Source organism: Antedon bifida, chromosome 5, assembly GCF_963402885.1.
Source record: "Antedon bifida chromosome 5, ecAntBifi1.1, whole genome shotgun sequence".
Taxonomy (NCBI): domain Eukaryota; kingdom Metazoa; phylum Echinodermata; class Crinoidea; order Comatulida; family Antedonidae; genus Antedon; species Antedon bifida.
This window is the reverse complement of record NC_136230.1, coordinates 27,324,452-27,349,650: the sequence shown is the minus strand read 5'-3', so window position 1 is coordinate 27,349,650 and position 25,199 is coordinate 27,324,452. Positions and strand designations below refer to the sequence as shown.

The following is a 25,199-nucleotide window of genomic DNA, read 5'->3' as shown; positions in this document are numbered from 1 at the left end:
AAACACTATGAGTACAACAATTATATACACGCTTATTCAGTAGAGCTCTGTTTTGATTGGTTGGTTGATGCATAAGTCGCTTCTGTACTAGTCCATTGGATTTCCGTCACGGCTTATAGATGGGCCCAGCTTGTGCGAAGGAAGACATCCCGGAACTTTATTTTGTATAATTTGATTTGATAGGGTAGACCTGAAACAGTTAATGATTAATCATGCAACTTTAGGAGCAGTCGGGAGTCGTATGGAACTTAACCCCACCCTCTTTTTATTTTCTTAAACTGTTTTTTGGCGCGGCAGAGAGATTCTGATTCATATAGAAAAAGAAATCGTACGTAATTGCTGCTGCATTCGAGAGAAACAAAGACATGTAAGAGGAGATGTCATTAGTGTCGTGGTTCATCATTGTTAAACCTAGCTTAGCTCAAACATGATGGGCATGGTTTCATCATAGTGGGCATGGTTTCATCATAGTGGGCGGTTCTCATTATGATGGGCATCGTTTTATCATAATGGGAGTGGTCTCATCATGATGGGCATCGTTTTATCATAGTGGGAGTCATGATGGGCATGGTTTCATCATAGTGGGCATGGTTTCATTATAGTGGGCGGGTCTCATCATGATGGGCATGGTTTTATCATAGTGGGTATGGTTTCATCATAGTGGGCGGGTCTCATCATGATGGGCATGGTTTCATCATGATGGAATTAAATGGTTTCATCATAGTGAGCGTGGTTTCATCATAGTGGGCATGTTTTCATCATAGTGGGCGGGTCTCATCATGATGGGCATGGTTTCATCATGATGGAATGGTTTCATCATATTGAGCGTGGTTTCATCATAGAGGGATGTTTTCATCATAGTGGGCGGGTCTCATCATGATGGGCATGGTTTCATGATTGAATGGTTTCATCATAGTGAGCGTGGTCTCATCACGATGGGCATGGTATCAGCATAGTGGGCATGGTTTAATCATGATGGGCATGGTTTCATCATAGTGGGCGCGGTCTCATCATGATGAGCATGGTTTCGTCATATTGGGCGTGGTCTCATCATGATGGGCGTGGTCTCATCATCATGAATGAATGTGGTACATTATCATGGTGGGCGCGTTGTTTTACCAAACCAACTCACCATTTGGTTCTGTTCTTATAATCATAACAGTAACAATATGGTAGGCCTACCCCAATTTTTTTTGCAGTGGGTGGCCTATTTCTTATTACCAAAAATATTCACTGGCTTTTTACGTTTATGCAAGCCTGCCTATTATATATTATTAGTTTATGTAATTTGTTTTCTTTTTCGTATTAATGTTATATCTTGAGGTGGGTCGAACTTAAAGTCTTTCTGACTTATATGACTCTTCCCCCATATGACTTTTCATTGTATTTATATGTAATTTATGTATTAACAAACTAGTTTAACATTAGGTCATTGTGTATTATCATGTATGTTATATTGTAGAAATAAATTGACTTCACCAAGTAAATCGCCTTTAAATTGATTATAAAGCTTAGGTCTAAAAGCGAATAGTTTATTTGTCTGGATAAAAATATGGATTATCTGAAGATTTTAATTTCAATAGTATTAATTGAATATCATCAAAGAAGAAACTGTGTTCCGTTCGTTAAAATTGTTTGCATTCCTCCCACTTTTATTATGGGTCATAGAACTGTTTGACTCTTGAATCGGTTAAAAAGTTCATACTAAGGTGAATATGATGATGATAATACATAATCATATTGTACAATTAAAGTATACAATTATTATTATTTATATAGCACAACAATGACGTTAATAGGCACCATTGTTATGATATTGAGGGCGCTAACAACATTTTATTTCATTATTTTACAGTTTTTGTTATAGCGCCCTCTACATACGTTATAAGCAAAAATACCCTTTTCAATCTCGTTAGGCCTATTGCACATTTTATATGACACATTTTATGCATTTTAAAAAAATAATGCATAATACGCATAGATACTTAAAAGTATCTATGCGTAATAATGGAGGATACATTTTTTTACCGTAATCGTTTTGATGCTATATAATCTAGACCTAGCCCAATTTCTTTTCATAAACAAATAAAATCTGAGCTAGCCTAAGCTATATAAAAGTTTAATCATTATTAATAATTGTATGTATATTGTATGGGGAAATATTATAATTACCAAGCTTCTTGTATTGTGGTTTGAGGAAAAAATATACAGTACAGTATTTGTTTTAGCCCGCGCATCTTCACAATTTGTAATGAAGAAGAAACCTTAATAATAAACTTTACTTCTTATGTTCAACATGTACAGTATAGATATAGAATCTTAAAAACTTGAGAAAATAAATTATAATGAAAAAATGCTTATCCAGATTTAAAAATAAAATAATTTTAGAAATGATATCAGCTATTGTTTTATTTTAAGGATTTTTGCATTTTACTTTCACAATTTACCAATTACTATGCGTGAGGAAAATAATTTTATCTATAGCGCCCTCTTTCGGCTAACTTTAACTTTTCAGATTTTGAATTTCTGGGTTTTTTTAAATTTTTGTATTGAATAACTACATATTTATTGGTTAAATATGTTTAAATAACAACTATTAAACGTTAAAATTTTACAATAATGATTTTTTCTTGATTTTATACCATGTGAACAGGTAGGAGGTGTTTTTTAAATTTGCAATGTGACTTTTCCCCGGAAGTACATACGTAATATACAAGCAAAGAATGTGTACACAAGGTCATCGTACGCTAAATGCATGCCAAACAAACCATGAGCAGACGAGAATCCGACCGTAAGGAAACTAGCCAGGCCTAGTAAAATCAAAACACGACAGACTTTAACTTTATTTATCGTCCTTGGAACTTTCTGTCAGCACATCAAGTTGATCTGATGCGTGCTAAAGTGAAACTTGGATTATAGTACTATAAATATGGCTGAGGTGGGCCAGGAAAACGTGAATGATACGCAAACCATCCGAGTTGTTTTGAAAGGAGGATCACCGTGGGGTTTTTCTCTGAAAGGTGGCTCGGAACACCATTGTCCCCTGACGATCGCAAAGGTAAGTCTGCTATGTGGATGGCCTAGCTAACCTCGATTTCCAACAATCACTAGCTAGGCCCAGGATAGGAAGGCAACTGCATATTACATGAAGTGTAACCACAAGTCCAATTTTGGTCAAGTTGTTTTTATGACTTTTGTGTAATTTTAATTAAAAATCACTGTTAAACCATATGATTTAATAAAATAATTTGTTATTTATATTCGATACAATACAAATTGCCTAGGCCTAGGCTATATGGCAATATTCAGCTAGCAGAGTACATAGTAAGCCAGGCATAGGCTCGGCCTAGGCTTTTCTGTAATAGCAGTATGTTCGTTTTCAGGGACTGGCGCAATTTGTTTGAACTTCCTATTTCAAATTGTTGATAATTGTACAGTATAGTTTTTAAACAGTTTTTAATCTTCTTTTATTTTAAGTTTAATACCTGAAACTAAACCTTGGGTACAGCATTTAAACACAAAAAAGAATTTATTTCTTTAATTGTTATACAATAAAAAATGACAGAACTATTTTACATGAGTTCTGACATGATTAGTCATCAAACTATTTTTAAACATTTTTTTAAAGGAAAAAAAAATATGGCAGACAAAATGGCGTGACAGGAAATCCCAGCTATACTGGTGATTGTTTTTTTATTTCACAATCCGATGTTTAAATGTCATAACCTGTGAAACTAAATTGTACACTACAAAACGTCTAACTACTTAATGTTTAAAGATTGAGACTCACATCTTTTTCTTGCTACAGAACCCCATAAAGCTACTGTACCAGGGTTAAGCAAAACCACTTGCCCGATGCCCGGGACAAGTGTTTTTTACGGTCGGACAACCAAATTTGACGTATCCTCTTGTCCCAAGACAAGCTTTTTTGAAATTTAGAAAATTAAAACTAAGGGCACAGAAAACCATGTGCCAATACAGTATAACCATGTCATGTACGGTATTGGGAAGCTTTTTTTAAAGCACATTTGTGTATCCATGACAATAGATAGGATTGCTAAACTATGATGTTTTTCCTAGACTTCATTTAACCTTCATCTAAAGGTTAGTTTTAATTTGTTATTGTTCAGCTAAACAATCTTCACACTATTTCCAAATACACAATAGTTTACATACAGTCAATTTATTCACAAAGATATTGTTTAAATAAATCTATAATTTGCAATATCAATAGCCATAATTTTCCATCTTGTTTTGCAATTATCTCTACATCACAACAAAAATCAGGATTATTTTAGAACACTTACCCAATACGTATTCAAGGATCTTTGTTCTATGTTGCAAGTCAGAAAATGATAATGTTAGTCAGAAAATACAAGTTGAGTTTGACTCCAAATACAGTTTTGACCTATTTGTTACAATTTACACCAAATACAGTACCCAATAAGATACTGTAAACTCTATTTTTATGTTTTTCCAAAAATGGCCATACTGTACTGTATTCAGTAAAAAAAAAAAAAAAATTTCCATAGAAAGTGCATGTTTCGCAATCAATTCAATATCGGTAATAATCGTAAAGTCGTCCCTAATGAAATAAAATCAAATCCAGCATGTACAGTAAAGCTAACAAAAAAATTTATTAGGTCGAAAAGGAAACAGATTTTATTAATTATAGTTTACAAATACAATTTTTGGGTGTGGCTCACTCTAGGGCATCCATTCAGATTATTGTCTATCTGTTGCTTATAGTGTGTTTGATTTGATGTTTAATGATAATACTGTTTTTTAAACAGACGTACAGAATGTACAGTATTTTCCTACTTTGAAATGTGTTTCAAATGAGTTTGGCCATCCTGATAGCAGTGAAACCATATGAACAGGCCCAAATAATTAAATTTGAAATTTGGTCCAAATTCTGGAGGGGCCCAAGACAACAGTATAACAGGTGTAGGGGTCAGGATATACTGTACATAAAGGATAGTATCCATTCCCAAATAGTTGAGAATAGCCATCATTAAGATGGGTACCAACAGTGTAAGTATATTTTAAACTGTACAGGAATCTGTAATATCAGTTTTCAGGACTTTAAAAATACAGTATAGAAAAGATCTCATAAAACATGGGATCTGTAAGCAGGGTAAAGCTGGATAGATGGTACCAACAGTCCAGGATAGATGCATTATACTATAGGCTACACAGTAAAGTATACAGTATTTAATGTAGAATCAGTAACCCCCCGAAAAATTCCTAAAACATCAGTTTTCATGTCATTGAAAATATAGTAAAAACGATCTCATAAAACATGGGATCTACAGTAAGCAGGGTAAAGCTTGATAGATGGTACTAACAGTCCAGGATAGATGCATTATACTATACACAGTATTAAGTATATTTAATGTAATTGTAACCCCCAAAAAAGTTTTCAGGACATTTAAAATACAGTATACTGTAGAAAAGATATCATACTGTAAAACATGGGATCTACTGTACTGTAAGCAGGATAAAGCTGGATAGAATTTTTAGGTGTTCTTTATTAATAAAAAAAAACGTGGGATGCAATTTAAGCTGGAATATTTAAGGTATTTAAAGTACCTCATGAGTTTTTATTGTATTTCATTTCATGTTTATAGATTTATTGGCTTAATATTAAGACATGAAGTAGTTTATAGATCGTGAGAAATCCATCATCAGGTTCTCGGGGGAATTTGATAATATGCATGCGCTCACCTAAATATGTATTCATTTTAAACTTTTCGTTTGAAGGCATGTTTTGATCACATCATTATGAACCTTATTAACAGTAATTTGCTATAGATAAATAAATAACAAGTGCCATTTTATAACAGTTTAAAATTCTTTGTAACATTCATCTTTCACTTTGTGTATAATTTGTGTTTGTCGTCAGGTATAAAGTTTAAACCATGGGAGAACAGATTTTGCTTGACCCTTTTTTGGTAACCTCTTGTGTAAGTACAAAACATACCTGAGCAGGCGGTAGACATAAAGGGTATATTATACAGGTGTGATTACTCTTAGTCTTAAATTTATATAATTGGCTACCTATACAAGTATAGTACTGTTTAATGATCCAGGTAATGTTGTAGTAAAAAATGTAAGTTTCTAATTGATTGTACTTTAAAAAACCTTTGCTTCCTGAAAACTGGTTAGAGAGACACGCCCTCTGGTTTGGAGAGACACGCCCTTTGGTTTGGAGAGACACGCCCTTTGGGTGAGAGACAAGCCTTTTAGTTGAAGAGACATGCCCTTTGACGATAGTTGTCTTTGACGGCTCTTGTTTCTCCTCACAGTGCTCCCTTTTTATATTTCTTTGAAAGGAATAAATAAAACTGACAACGTCCAAATGGTGCCTGATCTGTACTACAATTGAAATGAATTTGGGAAAGTAGATATTTACTGTTTTACTAGCCCATTTGGCACAGTGAAAAAGGATTACAGACAAAGTGTACAGTACTGTAGTACAGCCTTGAGCGGTTTTTACAAAAAAATTGATAGTACTAAATTGAGCTACAGTATGTGATACTGAATTTTCAGTTTAAATTCTTTCGATAAAGTTTAACAGTTCGATTAGTCTTGCAATGATAATATTATTACGTTTGGCTTCTTCCACATATCTACAAACTCACTGTTGAGATATATGGCCGATTACTCATGAATTTTGAAAGTGATCCCATACTGGTACATTTTTTGCTTGGATGATGATTGCCATTCATCATGGATTTGTGCGTTTGTGAAGATGTAATGTAGTGGAAAAAAGAAACGTTGCTTGTCTTAAGTTATGTTTAAGGATTTCCCTAGATACAGTATTGTAATATTAACTCATAACTGTAAATTTATAAATTCTGCATTGTTTTTCACTTCAACTTTTAGGCTACAGTGAGTACACTGCTTCTTGACTAAATTACTAACTGTATACTATTTGTCATTGAATGTGGTGATCTTACACTTACAGTACAGTCTATTTCATGCCTGGCTTACCTGGATAAACCGACATTAGCCTATTCTCTCCGAGAAGAGAGCTACAAGTTACAACTCAAATATTTAACATTTTATTAAATATCCCTATCAGTATAAGATACCCAGCACTGCAATAAAAGTGACATATTGTACCTGCTGTCCAAGTGTGGATAACCAACAAATTTAGGCCTACACAGTATACCTGTAAATCTGTATCTAGTATTTTTCTGACTATGAAATATCATAATGATCAGCATATCTTTAAAATAGAATCTAATTTAATTTCTCCTTTTATCATCTTTGATTAATTATTTTAATGTTTCAAATTATATCATTTTATGAGATTCAAATGTTGTCAATTTCCTCTCAGAGCTGACATTAATTCAAACAACTAAGTTCACTTTAAGATTGAAAGTGTGGCGTTAACAACTGCTTCCTAAAAAATGGAAAAAAAAATGTTTTATTCCTGCTATGTTGCATAAGCTCCTGTAATGTACTACCGCACAGTCAGTAGGTCATGAGATCTGGGCTGAATGGATCAGAGCCAATAAACTTAACAGTACAATATATAGAAATCACCAATAGGGCTTTTTGATTTGTCATGTATTATTACTGTTTTAACTGTTACTTTCATTAATTAGTTAGAATGTTTTAATCATTGCTATTTAAAGTTACTACTCTACAATATTAATGTAAAGTACAGTTCAACCCCTAGTTTAGGACACCCTGAAACTCTTTATTATGGAGGGGACACTACTTAGTATGGAGGGGACACTCCTTATGGAGTGAACACTCCTTATTATGGGTGGTGGGTAGGGGCACTCCTTATTATGGAGGGGACATTCCTTATTATGGAGTGGACACTCTGTATTATTGAGCAGACACTCCTTATTATGGAGGGGACACTCCTTATTATGGAGGGGACACTCCTTATTATGGAGGGGACACTCCTTATTATGGAAGGGACACTTTCCAGTGAAACAAACATAATAGGGAAATATGTTTTAACACTATAGCCAGCCAACCCCTATTCAGAATAGTGTACAGTTCAGTTTTATTCAGTTCACTCAAAAATACAAAGACAAACATAACATAGAAAAAGCACAAGATAACAATATTAATAGAATAAACCGAGGAATAACCCAAGAAAGTTTAAAATAAAACTTTTTTCCATTGGGGTCCTCAGACATAAAAATAACACTGCAAGCACCCCTATATTATTAATATTAAGGGGACACTTTGGTCCTGAAGAGTGTACTGTAGAAGGTGTGGTGTGGTGTTTTTAAAATTTAAACAAACTTATTAAATTGTACTTTTATGTGATTCTGTACATAATGATACTGTACAGTATTTGATTATTTACAAAAATGATGTTATCACCGATAGTGACAATGAACTACAGTATTATCAACACTGAACTTCCTAATTAGCAACTAAAACATTATGGGTGTTAAACTGGTTTGACTTTAATAATAATTAGGATGTGAGATATCATTATAACGGTGTACAGCTACTCAATATTAATTAGATTTAAAAACACAATTATTGTGATTTCCTTGTACTTATCAAAATGTGTTTAATTGGCTAATTATCTTGTTATTAGGGTATCCTGTATGGATTCTATCGTAAATCGTTGTAATAGCTATTAGTCAACTTTATATTCAAAGCAGTTACTCAGGTTGAGCTGTACAATGTACAGTACGGTTCAATTTTACAAGTAAAAGCTTTTAAACTCTGTGACCAATTGAAATGACAGGTTGACATGGACCTGCAGCAAAGTTAATATCTGAGTCTCTGATTTTTTGTAAGATTCGTCTTTAATTTCTACTTCTATCTACTGTATAGTAATATTAATAACTTTATTATTAAGTCCAGGCATACAGTACAATCTCACTATCTACAATAGTAAAATAAAACACCATTCAATAATACATCACGAGCACGTGTACAGTAACATGATGGTGCTATACTAAGCTAATTTGAATAACACCTGTGTACAGTATTCATATATTGTACAGTATAAAGGTTTAACATGCAATAAACGATTGACATACATGTAGCAACGTATACAGTAGTACTAGTAGTGGTCCGTATTAATCTTATAGCGTCGGACACAATCCATTGCAACAATTTCTAGAGTATATTACAGTACTTGCATTATAACAACAGTAATTTTGTCATATTTTGAATTGAAAAACATTAAAATAGTAAAGCCTAGAGCCTGGTGAAAACAATTTCAATGTTAAGCCCTGATTAGAGGTTGTTAAAGGATAGAGTCAAATTGATTGTCAATTTCATGCCTCATCCTACAGTACCAACTAAGCTTTCAATTTCATGTGACCTGCCAAATGAAATCATTGCAGTAGTTTCATTTTGAATATGGTACCGCAAAAGGTAATTATTGCACTAGAATAAATAATATGAATCCATTGTTCTCTGTGGTTAACTGGAATTCTGTAGTCTATTATTGATTAATAGTAGCATTATTATTCTCAGTCTTCTCAATCAAATTATTAATATTCTAATGATGTTTGTTCATCTCCAATGCTTACAATACTGTATTCAAATTAACCAATTTTCACATTTGACATAATTTCTCAACCAAATACGATTTTTTATACACTAGTTAACTTTCCCGATACCTACAGTAATATATGCATGAAAATCTCTATGTTTCTGATGGTAAAATTGCATTGTAATAACATCAATGATCATAAAAATTGGTCAATCCTGATTTATAAGATACAGTACTACAGTACAAGCATTCCACTTCCAAAACTGATAGGCCTACAAATAATTAATTTGATTGCCAACATTGGTAACTACCTGTCGCGGTACACATAGTACAGCTACTGTAGGGTGAGTATCCGATGTGGAGTAGGCGATCTGCGTTTTACATTGTGTCTACCTATTTCAGAATTAAGCATAATTTATATTAGGTACTCTGTACAGGTACCAGTAATTTGGTTACTAAATGCCCCGGCCTGGTTCGACATATTTTTTATTACTGTGTGTTTTCTATTGTTTTCCTCTCAATACAGTATATAATAGGAATAAAGTTAAATAATAAAATGCATACTGTACAGTAGTTGCTCCTTTTAATATGATTACCGATGTTAATCAACAGAAGCCCTTTTAGAAGATTAAAGTCTGATTGATGCTGTGAAATCTAAAGATTACAATTAAAATTGAAAATCAGTGTAGCTGCTTTTCTATGCTAAATTTGGTCCAAAAAAAAAATTATGCTTGTGACAGTACAAATAAATTTACAATATTTTTCAACCCATTTTGCAAGACCCGTTTTAATTAGTCTGTTCTACTTTTAAAATCTTCTCGAATGCTCTGTCTACACTATCAAACTAATTTGATAAAAAAGTGTGATGTGCCCAAATATGATAGTGATATGCCCAAATATGATAGTGATAGCTTAAAAAGTAGAAAATTATTCTTTCATGATTATTATGGCATGTGGTCACTTTTGACACACACCTGTAAGATTATCATGTCAATTTGTTGTATTATTGAAGATGGGTAAATAATAGTTGATTTGTGTTATCATTTATCTATTTAAGTTATCTAAACACTTCAGTTTGTCTTCAAGGGTACAAGTTAATATTGACCGCATGACCACATGTGTGTGTACTGAAGATTTTAACTGTACAGTATTGTCCATTATGTTTGTCCATGGCGTCCAGACCCCCCCACCCCCCCCATCCCTAAATGTTATTGAGTGGCCCTTTTTTAGAGCTGCAGTAATAAAATTAGTAGGCCTAAACACTAACAGTTTACACCACAGCCGCATATACTGTAATTATCAACTGAGAGTTGACGACAGTCTGAGTGTGTCAAAGGCTATATAGTATGCATTAAACGCAAATAGTATGATTTTTGCTGATTTTATTCGATACAAGTTTACTGTAACTTGCATGAGAAGGAACCTTTAAATTCCAAAATATTGGTAACTTAACCAAATAAATATAATTTTAATCACCGCACTTTAAGTTCAGTCAGAGATCAAAATAAAAATAAATCCCCTTTTTAAATCGGGATCTGTTGAGATATCACAAGATTGTTTTCAACCACGTTCCTTACCAAACAATGTAAGTCCAGCCCACTGGTTCATACAGCTATTCAGAGAGCCTAGAGGCGGCATACCTCATGCTTGACTCAATCAATGAATACCACTGTCTACCTTTATGTTACGTTCTTTCTGATGACATCATAACAGGCATAAAGTTCTTTAAATTCAATTGAGGGATTATCAATACATCTAAATAACTTCCTTGCCAGCTTATTAAGACCGATATTTCTGCGTTCTTAAAAAGCAATCATTACACCGCAAATTCTGAAGTGGTGGTGATCATAATGTGTGAAACTTTACTATTTCTTTATGCTTTTATAGCAGAGCGATGTATTTTTAGTAAAAAAAATTAATATTAAATTCATATAGTAAATTGACCTGATCATATCATTTATTTTTGAGGATGGCCTTTTTTGGCCTTCAGAAAAATATGGTTTTGACTGCTTATTATGCAAGAGCCGCCCTAGGACAGTGAAAATGAAGGTATTTTTTCCTCCATCCAGCCTTTTTAGTACTACTACATTACCTGTAATACAGTAAATAGCTATGTGGCACCAAAAGTGGGTGCATCACAAACAAAACGAAAATTTCAATCTGCACAATGCATGCTGGTATTTAGAGCTGACCGCTTAAATGATTAGAATCAGCTTTTTAACAGAAAAAAATGTTGTTTGTGACCTTAAATCAGATTGAAAAAAACATAGAGAAAATGTCTTTAAAGTTCAAATATGATGGTATTGGTAGATCATAATAAAGCACCTAATAATAAATATTAATACCTGGTGTTTAGATTTTTGTTGATTGATCTCACCATTTCCTGTTTTGATGTCTTTTTTTTACACTCTCATTGTTACAGGATCTACAAACTCATTCCCATGACTATTGATGTCAGCCATACCCTCATTCAAATACAATAGAACATTTATTGTTCAACTTGTTTGCTCAAGGATTTATAATACATTGATAAAATACCTTTATGCTATTAATACAATAGCAAAACATTTTGTTGGAAAAAGCGTACCACTATTAATGAAGCATATAGTATAGAGTTTCTATGCAAATACTGTATTTGTACTATTATCTCCGGAATAAGTTTATCTTTCTTCTGAGTCTTAAGCCCTGTTCACACTGTTCAAGTTTTTTGCTCATGGATTTAATATAATACTTTGATAAAATACTTTCATGCTATTAATACAATAGCAAAACATTTTGTTGGAAAAAGCGTACCATTATTAATGAAGCATAGAGTATAGAGTTTCTATGCAAATACTGTACATGTACTATTATCTCCTGAATAAGTTTATCTTTCTTCTGGGTCTTATGCCCTGTTCACACTGGTATAATTAATTAAATCGCCAGATAAATGTATGAAAAAAAACTATCAGTCCGAACAATGTACTACAATTTCTTAGCTTTACTTCCTAAAGTTACTATAGCAAAGTACTAGGAGATAGAAGGTACTAAGCATAGTGTAACTGGCTTATTATGGCAATTTCCGGGATAACTCAGGTTTGACGGATGTCAATTTGAATTTTATGAACATACCAATAACTTTAGATGGAAAGGGCAGATTTGTTTGAATCATACTTAAAACGGAAACCATCCATTCATTTTGTCAGTGCTGTGTGTGACCTTAAACTAGTGATATTGGCATGATTGTCATAGGAACTGGAGCATACCATAGGCTGTGCCATAACTTTTTTTTCTAGTTACAGATAGCCCAAACAATCTTTGTGCTGCTAAAACTACTAAGCTACGCATACCCCTTTCACATCACTCCAGAGTTTACACAATCAAGACTTTGGACTGCTACAGTAAAACTACTCGACAGTATATTGTACTGTACTCCTTTCACATCACTCCAGACTTCAACACATGCGTTTTGTGTGGTGTGCGCCACGGTGTGTATAATCTACAGAGTTTTACTAGATGATGGGAAAGGGGATACATTATTATTAAAATGCTGGTTTTATTAAATACTGTAAATCAATTTTTTAAAATGTTTGTCATCATCCAGCCATCCAGCACCCTTATTTTGCATAACATTGAGTTCATACCTCAGAGGATTTTCAGATTCTATTATGTAATTTTACACACAATATAATATTAATAGAGCTCTGTCTACACTATCAAACTTTATGTGACAAAAAAAATGTGATGTGCCCATATATAGACATGTTGATGTCATATCGCTACCATATTTGGGCATATCACTACCATATTTGGGCATATCACACTTTTTTTTTTAAACTAGTTTGATAGTGTATACAGAGACTATGAAATAACTGTATTTGAAGAAGTGCCTGAAAAGAATCATTATAGGATTGTCAAGATCGAACCATAATCCTTTGGAGTAGAAGCCAAGTGCAATCCTGTACTACCACAATGACTCATGCTACTCAAGTTACTTTCATTAACCTTTACTTGATTTCTTAAACAATAGATTTGTTGTAAAATAAAGCGAAATTTAAGCTGTACGGCCCATTGCACTTGGCTTTAAGATGCCACACTCGTGACAAAGCAACAAGTTAAGTTTTACTAGATGGAAAATACCAACTGCTAAATGTTGCATTAAAATTACATTGTTGCGTTTCGTTTGTAGAAAGACTCGGAGTCTTTGAGATCTTCGGCATGAATAACCTTCTTTCAGGAAAAGCCTATTACTTCTGGTTCAGTTTCTCTTTTATTTTGAATCAACCTGTTCATTTGGTATGTACAGCTATATTCAAAATTGCCACCTCGCACTTGCTTAATACCTGTTCAGCAACTTTTGAATCAGGCACGGATTTAAGCGGGACTAAACAGACTTTAGCCCCTCTAAAATTTAACAGCCATGTCTTTTTAAAAATAAAATAATGACTATTTTTTTTCAACCTGACGGATCGTTTTGATGTTTATGAAATATTTAGCCTCCACTAATCTATAATGCTGAAACCGCCCCTGAGAATCGCTCTAAAAAACACTTAAAGTTAAAAAAATAACTTGTAAACATTATTCATTAAATTGGCAAAGATAGAATGAGAGTTGAACTTTTGTTAGAAGTTGAAGTTTGTAGATTTCATTAATCTTTAAAAAAGTAAAATTACTTTTTACAGATAAAAAAAAGTAAACATTATTCATGAATTGAAATTGGCAATGATAGAAAGAGAGTTGAACTTTTGTTAGAAGTTGAAGTTTGTAGATTTCATTAATCTTTAAAAAAGTAAAATTATTTTTTAACAGATAAAAAAAAGTAAACATTATTCATGAATGAAATTGGCAATGATAGAAAGAGAGTTGAACTTTTGTTAGAAGTTGAAGTTTGTAGATTTCATTAATCTTTAAAAAAGTAAAATTACTTTTTAACAGATAAAAAAAAGTAAACATTATTCATGAATGAAATTGGCAATGATAGAAAGAGAGTTGAACTTTTGTTAGAAGTTGAAGTTTGTAGATTTCATTAATCTTTAAAAAAGTAAAATTACTTTTTAACAGATAAAAAAAAGTAAACATTATTCATGAATTGATTTGGCAATGATAGAAAGAGAGTTGAACTTTTGTTGGAATTTGAAGTTCTGTAGTTATTAATCTTTCATCAATTATAGACATTTGAACATTCCTTCCTTTGGTGACATAAGTACCAACACAAAAGCCTAGGTGGTTCAAGGCTGAGGATAGCTCTGATTTTGTGTTGTGTGTGTGATGCTTTTTAGCCTGAACGGTAGACAAGTCTGTACTACTCCCATTCCAGAGATAATTGTTGTCATCTGGGGTTTATTTATAAGGGTGTTCACTTGTGACCCACATGAACTTGGGGTTACGGTCTTCTTTACTATGCTGTAACGAAGAAATACACTGTAAAAACTTTATTAACTTTATTTGTTTAAAATAGTAACAAATCAACTACAGAAGATGACATTTTAAAACATAAAATCTCAATTTATGCATTGTCTGGTATACCACAATGTGCTTCTTACAAAACCATAGATCAGTGTAAAAAAAAGTTCATACGTACAGGCTTTAATAACAAGTTATAAATGTTCTTGTACTATTATAAGCATGTGCTTTGAGCTACCAAATTTGGCTGATGAGCTAGTCAAATCTACAGGCCTTAGTCAAAGCTACAGGCCCAAGACAAATCTACAGGCCCAAGTCAAATCTACAGGCCCATGTCAAATCTACAGGCCCGAGTCAAATCTACAGGCCCAAGTCAAATCTACAGGCCCAAGTCAAATCTATAGGCCCAAATCTACAGTACAGGCCCAAGTCAAATCTACAGGCCCAAGTCCCATCTACAAGCCTAGTGCTCAAGTCCTGATGCTTCAGCTGATGACTTTATTAAGTACAGAATTGATTTATTTTATGTTTACATGTTTACATGATCCAAGGAAATGCTTTGCCCTTGATTCCTACCTGTTAATATTGTAACACATGTCTAGACCTGTGTTGGCTAGGGTGCAATTGCTAAGCCCTAGGGGGTAATATGGGGTCCATTTTGGAGTTTACAGAAGGCTGTAAATAACTCACTACAATTATCAATATGTATGGAATTTAAAATCAACATAATATTTTTCAAACATTATGGAATTCAAAGTATAGTATAAGTTTTTTTTTCTTTGCATGGTATCTTTTAATGATCAACAACATGACATTGTTTTTTAATGAAAATTTATTTGCATTATTTTATTGTATGAATGGCATGTATGACAAAGATCACTAAAGCCTTGTTCGCACTGGACTTAAAAATCGTATACCTTTAGGGTACAGTAGGTAGGTTTACCCAAGACATCAGTAAATCTGATCATTTTTTTTAACGAATAATTTAACATGGTTACATGGTTAGTTGATACTAAATTTATGAGAACAATCAAGAAATGTTATTTTATAGTCAACAGTTTAGTTTCAATACATAATATAGAAAAATACTTCTTACAGTAACTACCATAATAGGATAAAACATTACCTGTACATAAAGGATTGTTAGCATTTGTAGAATTGGGTCAAATCTATTAATGTACATAATAGAATTATTGTTCTGTCAGAAACTTTATACTTTTCAAAAATGTTTGCCGAGTAGAGTATGCACGTAACATTTATAAAATGTTGAGTAATGAGTAGAATATGATTACTGTTTCTGTCCTCTGGCTGTGAGAGATCTAGTTTACCCGTCATAAAGAATAACGGCCTGTTCAGATCTACATAATTACTGTACTCTTTCGATATATGTAGTGTAAATCTATAGTTAATACAGTATACAAAGCCTATGTGATCGGTTCACTTTCTTAAAGCTCTGTCTACACTACCGATTAAATAAAAAAAATAAAACTATTAAACTTTATCTGACAAAAAAATGTGTGAAAAAAAAAGTACCCATATATGGACATAGTGATGTCATATCACTACTACCATATTTGGGCATATCACTATCATATTTGGGCACATCAAACTTTTTTTGTCACAACTAGTTTGATAGTGTAGACATAGTTGTAAACTCATATGCTGTGATGTACATACAGTACAATATAACTCCAATAAATTTTGTCCGATTTAAGTTATTCTGTACCACACATGTTTGAACGCAGAACAATTGTTACAGTACAGTTAGTAGAATTTGTATGGTTTAGTCATTTTTTTTTTTTTTTACCATATTTAATGAGGATGATCCATCCAGCAATTGCTGATTATTAGAGACCCTCAGAGGTTCACAAGACAAACATATACACAAGATGCTCTACATAAACAAAGTCTTATTATAAGTCTTTGGGAGTGGAGTTGTAATTTTGTCCTTAGAAAAAATCCTGACATGTGACGGGACTTAAACCCAGGACCCTTGGAGTGGTAGCCAAGCAACATAACCACCAAGCCACAATCATTTATACTTATACAGTACTGAATTATTTTGATTAGAAACTAAATTGTATAATTCATGGTAGCTACAAAAACATCCCAGATTTTCTCAAAAACGCTTTGCATACATTTATTCCCACATGTCGTACTGAGAATGTAAAGTTACCAAATAAACAATTTATTGTGACATTAAATCTAATAGTATGTCATAAGTACTTTGTCTTTAAATTTTTAAATTCCAGTTAAAACTTGAGGATGATGTACAGTAGTACCTTTTTTAAATACATTAGAAAAATGTCATTCAAATAACTTTGGCATTTTATTATTTTGCCACCTGCTCGTGCCATATTCTTCAGAAAATAATATTATCAAACTACAGGATCTCAAATTCGCTTGCGTATGAAAAATTGTGATATGAAATTAAGTTTCAAAACTTATCGGCGCCCTTGGTTAAACCGCTTTTATTGGCTTATCTAACTCTGATAGAGAAATGAGTGTCCTGAACATAGCTATTCTTTTCATAACAAGTATGCGTTTTTTTGATCTACTATATTCAGCTTGTTATTCAACCATTGTTTAAATCTGTCAACATTTCAAAATTTGTCTGTGGTTTCACCTGGATGTTTTTGAATGCAACTTAAATCCAGGAAATAATTGTGAATAATTCTGCTACTGATTGCTTCCAATCGGTGCCTGCCGCTCCTTCTTTACGCATGACTAGTTCAGTGATTCATATTCTGACAGTACTGTACATTCCAATTCAAGAGTCAAGTACTAGAAACTGTATTCGGCAATCATGGAGTTTGAAATAAAGGGACCTAGATGAGGTATCATTCCCCACACCTTTAATGATGACATCATACCTTTCTAATGATGACATCATAATATGATGTCATTATCAGAAAGGTGTGGAGCTGATGCAGTTGATATTCTAGGGTTCAATTAATAGTTAAACTCCTAAATGTTTGACATAAAAGACCCATTTAAACAAAAATGTTGTTGACTCAGTCCTCTAATATAGCAAGCTTTATACCTGTATAGTTTAGTGTCAGACAACTAGCATATTAATTATTATTATTACAAATATTTGATTATCATTTACATATCATATTTCTAAAATATGTAAGTAAACAATGTTTTGTTAGCAAACAGCGTTAATATCAATACATTTTAGGAAGTATTAATATAAAATAACAATTTATGTTAAAATTCTATGTAATGTATTAATTTTCTCCTCGGAAAATAAAGTTAACCTTTCTACCTATGATGTATAAAGTGCAATATGTTTAATGATGATGTATGTGTGTGTTGGGATGCTCCCACTTAAGGGCAGGGTTCATGTAATGTACACCATTATCTGATGGGGTGTTTAATAAATTTGTTATACTGTATATTTGGGTTGTAGCTCTCTTATCGGAGAGAATAGGCCAATGTCTGTTTTCCAGGTAATTTAGCACTTATTTATAGACTACCAACACCACTTTTGGTTTGTGTAATATGTTTAAAAATAAACTATAAATAAATATCTTTTGAAAGATCTTTCTTTCGTTCTTTTTTCCTTATTACGGATATTGGACAATACTCAACATTGAAGAATGTACTGTATTGTTTACTATTATAAATAATGAAATAGCTAAAAATAAAATGGTATTTTGACTGTTCAGTGAATTGTTAGTAAAAGTAGGGTGTACAAGAAGTTAAAAATAATCTTGCATGAAAACCCCAAAACATTTATATATTCTTGACATTTCTTATAATAAAATTGTTAACCTCTAAAAATATGTCACTTCTTGTTTTTTTTTTGTAAACAGCTCATTTTGTGGTTAAAACCTTTCAAAGTGATAGTAATGGTCACCATTCATATTTAAATCCAGTGTCACTCAGCCATAGTGTCCACAGACAAGATACAATGAGTCATACTATATCCTGGTTTTTATATAGCTTGGTAGAAATCTGATTATCTTTTTCTGAGTAGTTTTAAATGTACAAAATGATGAAGAAAGAGGTGTGAAAAGAGTAATTCTACTTCATGTTTTAATCCCTTTTAGGAAATAAGTTTTAGCAGTAATGGTTGTTATTTGTAATAATGATGATGATTGTGCCATTATCCCCAAAGCTCTGTTTACACAAAAAAAGTGTGATATGCCCAATATTGCAATGCGCCTAGGTGCAAATATGGTAGTGATATTCTCAAATATGGTAGTAATATGACATCATCATGTCCATATATGGGCACATCACATTTGTTTTGCCACATAATGTTTGATAGTGTAGACAGAGCTTAATACTTCCTTGTAAAACAAAAGCTGTTTACTTGTTGATATGGAAACTATTCCAATACCATTTTAAAAGCTTATTTAAAATCAAACATTGACTATTTAAGATAAGGAAAAATGGTAAATAAATTATGCTAGGACTATCACATTAAATAATGTACAAAAAACTGTCAAATGTATTATTGTACAAAATGATGTATGATGGCCCTGAAAAATTATTATCTTCTCAATTAGCCTAAAAACTAAAAAAACGCTGTACTGTAATAGGTAATTATTATAGTGAAATTTTAAAAAGATATGAATATTATGATTGAAATATTGATTGGTCACATTAACATTGTTCCTTGACATTTGTATTCATCCATGTAATTATTGATTCATATTTTATGTCATAATGTATTTGTTGTGACAGACAATTACTGACAGCTGATACTGACAACAATCCTGTTTGTTATGATGATCAAATTGAAGTGAGCCCTCTATAGTATTTGATAATCTTTGTAACCTCTTGAGACCATCTTTCAGAAATTATCACAAGCAAAGTTTAAAGAGTGCCCTCTATGAAGACAGATTCTTCTAATCTAATTTATACTTTTAAAATATATGTATACTCATGTTTGTTTAAATCATCTATATAAGTGAGTGGAAAAATAAACGAAACGAAACGAAAAAATAAGTTTTGTTTTATAGAATTAATATTTTTTGTTTCTTTATATTAAATTTTATGGGGTAGACTTTACCCTTCTTTCCTACTGCAAGCTGTTTTAGACAGCTTTTCTTGCTGCTTAAAAACAAGGTATACTAGATTACAGTATGTTTTTATAGCATTTTCTTATTAACATTTTAAACACATTTCTATTTCATTTTCAGGTTGAAAATGGGGGGAAGGCAAATCTATCAGGCCAGGTGAAAGTTGACGATGTGCTAGTTAGTATCAACAGCGTGCCATGTGCATCTCATGCGGAAGCTGTACAGCATGTACGCAGAGCTAGGAAAGAATTGGTGCTACAAGTCATAAGGTAAAAAGAATATCCTGCTGTAGTGAAAATGTATTGCAATTGCATGCAGGGGATGTAAAATATGTTGTTTGTATTGCTACACTACTATTGTTGTGTATGTAGTGCTAAAAATAAAGTTATGCTACATGTCGAGTGGCCATTAAGCAGTTAAGACAGGGCTACTGTGTGAACCACAGCAATTAGGGAACTTTTGACCAATGAGAAATCTAGCTCAGGTCAATATATGTGTCGTCAGTAGTCGCTTTGGATCTAGAGACCATCAAACATGTGTTGAGATGAGGAGCGAGGATGCTCATTCAAATATTCCTACATGCACACAAAAGACTAACATAACAATTCTGTCGTTGCTCGAAACCTCCCCATTGTAATTGGCACAGGAAGTCCATACCATAGGTATGGTTGTAGTAAAACAAGTCTTCTGTTATTTATATAGACAAATACTAGACATATACAACTGGAAAAGAGTAATGTTGCCCCATTCCTACCCTTGTTGGGCTAACAACCCTACCAATGTGATCACTACTGAAATCACAAGAGTTGCCCTTTTCCCAAATGGGACGAAAAAGGATTACCTAACATGCAGGTACATATAATACTAACAAGCAAAGTTTTAACATTTTCTTGATGTGATGGAATGTCGAACGCAGTTGGAATGATTTTTCCCTTCTTCTCCCAATTCACTTGCATGCAATCAATCCCCTTCGTTGTCTACCTAGTATTTCCAATACAGGTAAGTATAATCAAATACTAAAAACTATAAACAAAAAAAACCCCCAAAAAACAAACCAGATGTAACTATTTAACCTCTAATATAATTGTTATTACCTCTGTGCGGTGGTAATAAATTTATTGTTTAACAGTCTGACAATATTTAAAACATTTTTATCCAACAATACTTTCATTTGGTACACGTTCCTTCACACAGAGGAGGTCCTCGAATGGGGTAAGGAAACCACAAAGATCAAATCTAAAATTATCGATTTCAAAAGCCTGTGTCTGTATTCATTTGTGCAGTTAATAGATTAAGAATTACTGTAAATCAACTTAATAGGTGTTTGAAAAAAAAGATTGTGTTATTACCTCTGTGTGTGGACATTCTTTAAATGTAAGTTTTGTGTTAAACTATTTATTTTTTAGACTGGCAGTGTATCTTTATAAGATAATTTGCTCATCCTTACAACCATTCGCCATGTAAACAATTGCAATATTATAATTACCATTATGCTTCATGTGATTTCAGCCTAGATTCTAAAGCAGACCAATAAACTTCAATAAATTAAAAAATACTAAACAGAATAACATACTAATGTTATTCTTGTTACCAAGAAATGTAATGACCTAGAGATATTTCAGTCATATAAAATTGTTTGGAATTTCTCCGCAGGCTCTGGGGGACCTATGATTAACCCTACCTTAATCCTTTACCCACTTCCTGTCAAGTATCAAACATCTGTACTTATGGTTTTAGAAAAGACTTGCTCTTTCAAAGTCGGTGCAACCTTGTTAATCACACTCCGACTCATATACACAAAACTTAAAACCAATTTCCCCAGGGCAGATTTCATTTAAGCTCCCCTTGCTAGTGGTATATGTTTGCCAGTATTGCTGATAACCTAAATGTTGTTAAATCTACCAGCACTATAATAGGCAAAAATAATAATTGTTTGCTTGAAGGGAATTACCGTACTGTTTGCTGTCTGACAGAATACCAATTTGTATCCTATAATCATATTTGATAATGTAAAACACACTTACGTGAGGCAAGCCATTATAATGCTATATTTCTAACTTTATTTGTTCATCTTCAGGAATATGGAATATTTAATGTGACATATTTATAGTACTGTATAGTGTAAATTATTTATTTAGAAACACCCACTGTATAGTTAACTGTTAGTATATAAAATGTTAAATAAATAATGGTGCTGTACAACTTAAACACACTATTACACAGCAGAGATATAAAAATACTGTATATCCAATCACCAGGTATTGTACATGGCTCTGAAAATATTGTATATTTAATTAAAATCCAATAAACACATACTTTATCTCCATAAACAGTTAATATTCTCAGATAATTTACTTCAAATTAAGGATGAATTATAGTTTTGTTTATAATTTTATACAAAATTTGGAATGTCTGAAATATTATTTATACCAATTTGAATGTCCCTCTATGAACTCATTTGCATAAAATGGTTTACTGCTCTAGAGATTTTGAGGAATTCATTATTGACAATTAATTAGCTCACTAGTGTGAAGGCTGAATGAAACTAAGTAAACTTACATAGGATTTGCAACACTTGTTCCTTATTGTGACCCACTAAAGGGTAACACAATGCATACCCCCTAATCACAATGGACCCTACTCCTATACTGCTTTTGACTATACTATTGATCTGTTTTTTTTCTCTCTCTTTGTTTGGTTACGTTATATACAAACTTTTCCTGCATTATACTGTACAAATGATTAGTAATATTGATTGTACAGTAGCTTACTTTGCTGCTTGCTCTAGCGGACATAAAGAAATCTATTAAGTAAAACAGCATTCGCATACCCAGTGCTAGGCCATCTGAGGAAGGTACTGGAAACTCTAGGCCAAGGACTTAAACATTCTTCTGAGGATATCTGACCACGATGAACAACTTTTTAGGCCAATCATTGCATAACCTTTCCTCTGGATTCGGTAATATAGTTTCTCGTGTTTTTAGACAAGGGGATGTACAAGATGGCGGAGTAGCGATTGAATGTAGTCCTCAGCGTAGAGGCAGTAGAAGCCTGTCTTTCAGTGGAACTAGAAATAGGCGCCCAATTGAGAGAAGGTGAGTTTTTTAGGTTTGGTAGGAGGATTAAGTCAAGCTCTTTATTTAAAGAAGGTTCTGGTATTGTAGAGGCAAAACGCATTGTATTTACTAGTATTAGTAATTAGGTGATCATTTAGAATAAAATGATCACCTATTGTTATTGTACTTGCATTAAAATATTTTTCTTCTTTCTGTACACTTTTTGTGTAACAAATATCTCAAAAAGTTAAATGTCAATGATTACCAAAATTTCACAATGTCTTTCAAATACTGTAACTTAGTCCTAATAAGCTTTTCAGCGTGATCACTCATCCGTGACGTCACGTATACGCCATTTTGTGAAATCACATTATCAATCATATCTCCATAATTCATTATCACATAATAATAAAATTCACTACACGTAAGCTTCAGGTCAAGGGTAAAAATATTAGCAAATAAAAACGAACGTGCACGTAGGGTCATGCGCGTGAAATCACGCGTTAAAAATTTAAAAAGCTCAAAATTACGTTTTGATCAATTTAGAGCATGAATTAGGCCATTTGCGTGTTTTAAAAAATTACTGCGTAAAAACACGTTTTTGCGCGTGCGTACATAGAAAGCGTAAAAAATACCAATTTTTTGTACAAATTGCATTCTACTCATCTTCCTTAGTACATTCACCAAATTTGAGTCCATTTCGACTTAAAATAGTGCTATACGAGCATGTTAAAAAATGACAAATGCGCACATTAATTGTACAAAAGTGCTAAAAATGGTAAAAAAGAAGGCCTTTTTAAAATGAATATAACTCTTCAGAATGGAAGGTGACCCCCAATTTTTTTAACTTATTATGGAAGCCAATGAGTTGTAGATATAAATGTATATACACATTAGACGTACAAAATGGTACGACGTCATCATTTGGCCACATGAATTTAAAAAATAGGGTTTTTACCTCTTTTGTCATAGACCACCATATTCAACAGAGCGCAACTCGCTTATCTGTGATCGATTTTCTTTTAATTTTTAATATGTTCTACCTCAACCAATTATGTTACTCATGATTTGCCAATATTTTCATATTTAAACGTCATCACGTATTAAAATTTGAATAACGGTGGTTACTTAATTTCACCTACAACGTATATTTGAATACCTTACAGCTCTTCTGAATTAAAGTTGACCTTGATGTTTGTAACTTATTATGAGAGCTGGTAAAATGTAGATATGAATTTATTTAAAAATTAGGCCTATCGGATGTTATAACGTTATCATATGGCCAGTTGAAGTTAAAAAGTAGTTTTTTCATCTTTTTCGTCAAAGTTATACAAATTTTAAAGAGCGCGCACCGCGCTTCTACGTGCCGAATTTTCTTCCAATTGTTATATTTTATTGCTCAATTCATTATCTTTCGATATTGTTATCCACAAGTATATTTTGATAATGTCATCATACCAAAAAGTAAGATCATGATGTGTGTCCGTAATTTCACCAATGCTACACTGTACATAGATATACAGTATATACTGTACATAATTTATATGGCATACAATAGGCACAACTCAGCACTATAAGCGTATAATAGGATGGCATACATCAACATTTTTCGATTGTATATTAATATACGTTCATGTTTAAGAAATATTAATGTCAATAAAATTATAAAAATGATCACCTATAATTCGTCAAAGTGACGAATTAAATTCTAGTTTTATTTTTTTTTTTTAATGGGCCTACTATAAGATGGCATATCTAGCACTATATCTAGAGTACTGAGTATATCTAGGTTATCTACTTATTAGTTTATGTTTCACATCAATTTTTATTAAAAATTTGAACTATACATAATTTATAATTTCCTTACATTAACTTATGATTATTTTTAGTTGTAAAATATGTCTTAAATTGATTATAATTTAGTTTCTGTTCAATGACTTGTTCAATTAAAATGAATGATTCATAAAATGATAACAGAGAAGTTATTCAATTAAATTGAAACATTATCAAAGTAGGATGGACACTTGTTTGCTTTGAGAATTTGTTCCTTCAAATTCCACACATGTGGTCCCTGGAATACAGTGACACAAAACAAAAAAAAAGTTGTTATCAGTTCTAAAATAATAAACCAGCTAAATTGAATTAGTTATCTTGTTTGTCTAGATGAGTCAGTGAACATAATGTTATTTGCTGTATTTATTACTTTTCATGCATGAATCAATGTTCAAAAATCAA

At 32.5% G+C, this 25,199-nt stretch overlaps 1 protein-coding gene across 1 annotated transcript in view; it reads left to right on the top strand.

Annotated features, from left to right (window-relative positions):
* The first annotated feature begins 2,780 nt into the window (after positions 1-2,780).
* The window catches only part of LOC144842127 (uncharacterized), a 78,830-nt gene continuing 56,411 nt past the window's right edge, over positions 2,781-25,199 (top strand). Inside the window, exons 1-2 of the mRNA XM_078698504.1 lie at positions 2,781-3,058; positions 20,029-20,177. Of these exons, the coding sequence (XP_078554630.1) occupies positions 2,930-3,058; positions 20,029-20,177 (278 nt within the window). The 5' untranslated portion in view covers positions 2,781-2,929. The remainder of the gene's footprint in view (positions 3,059-20,028; positions 20,178-25,199) is intronic.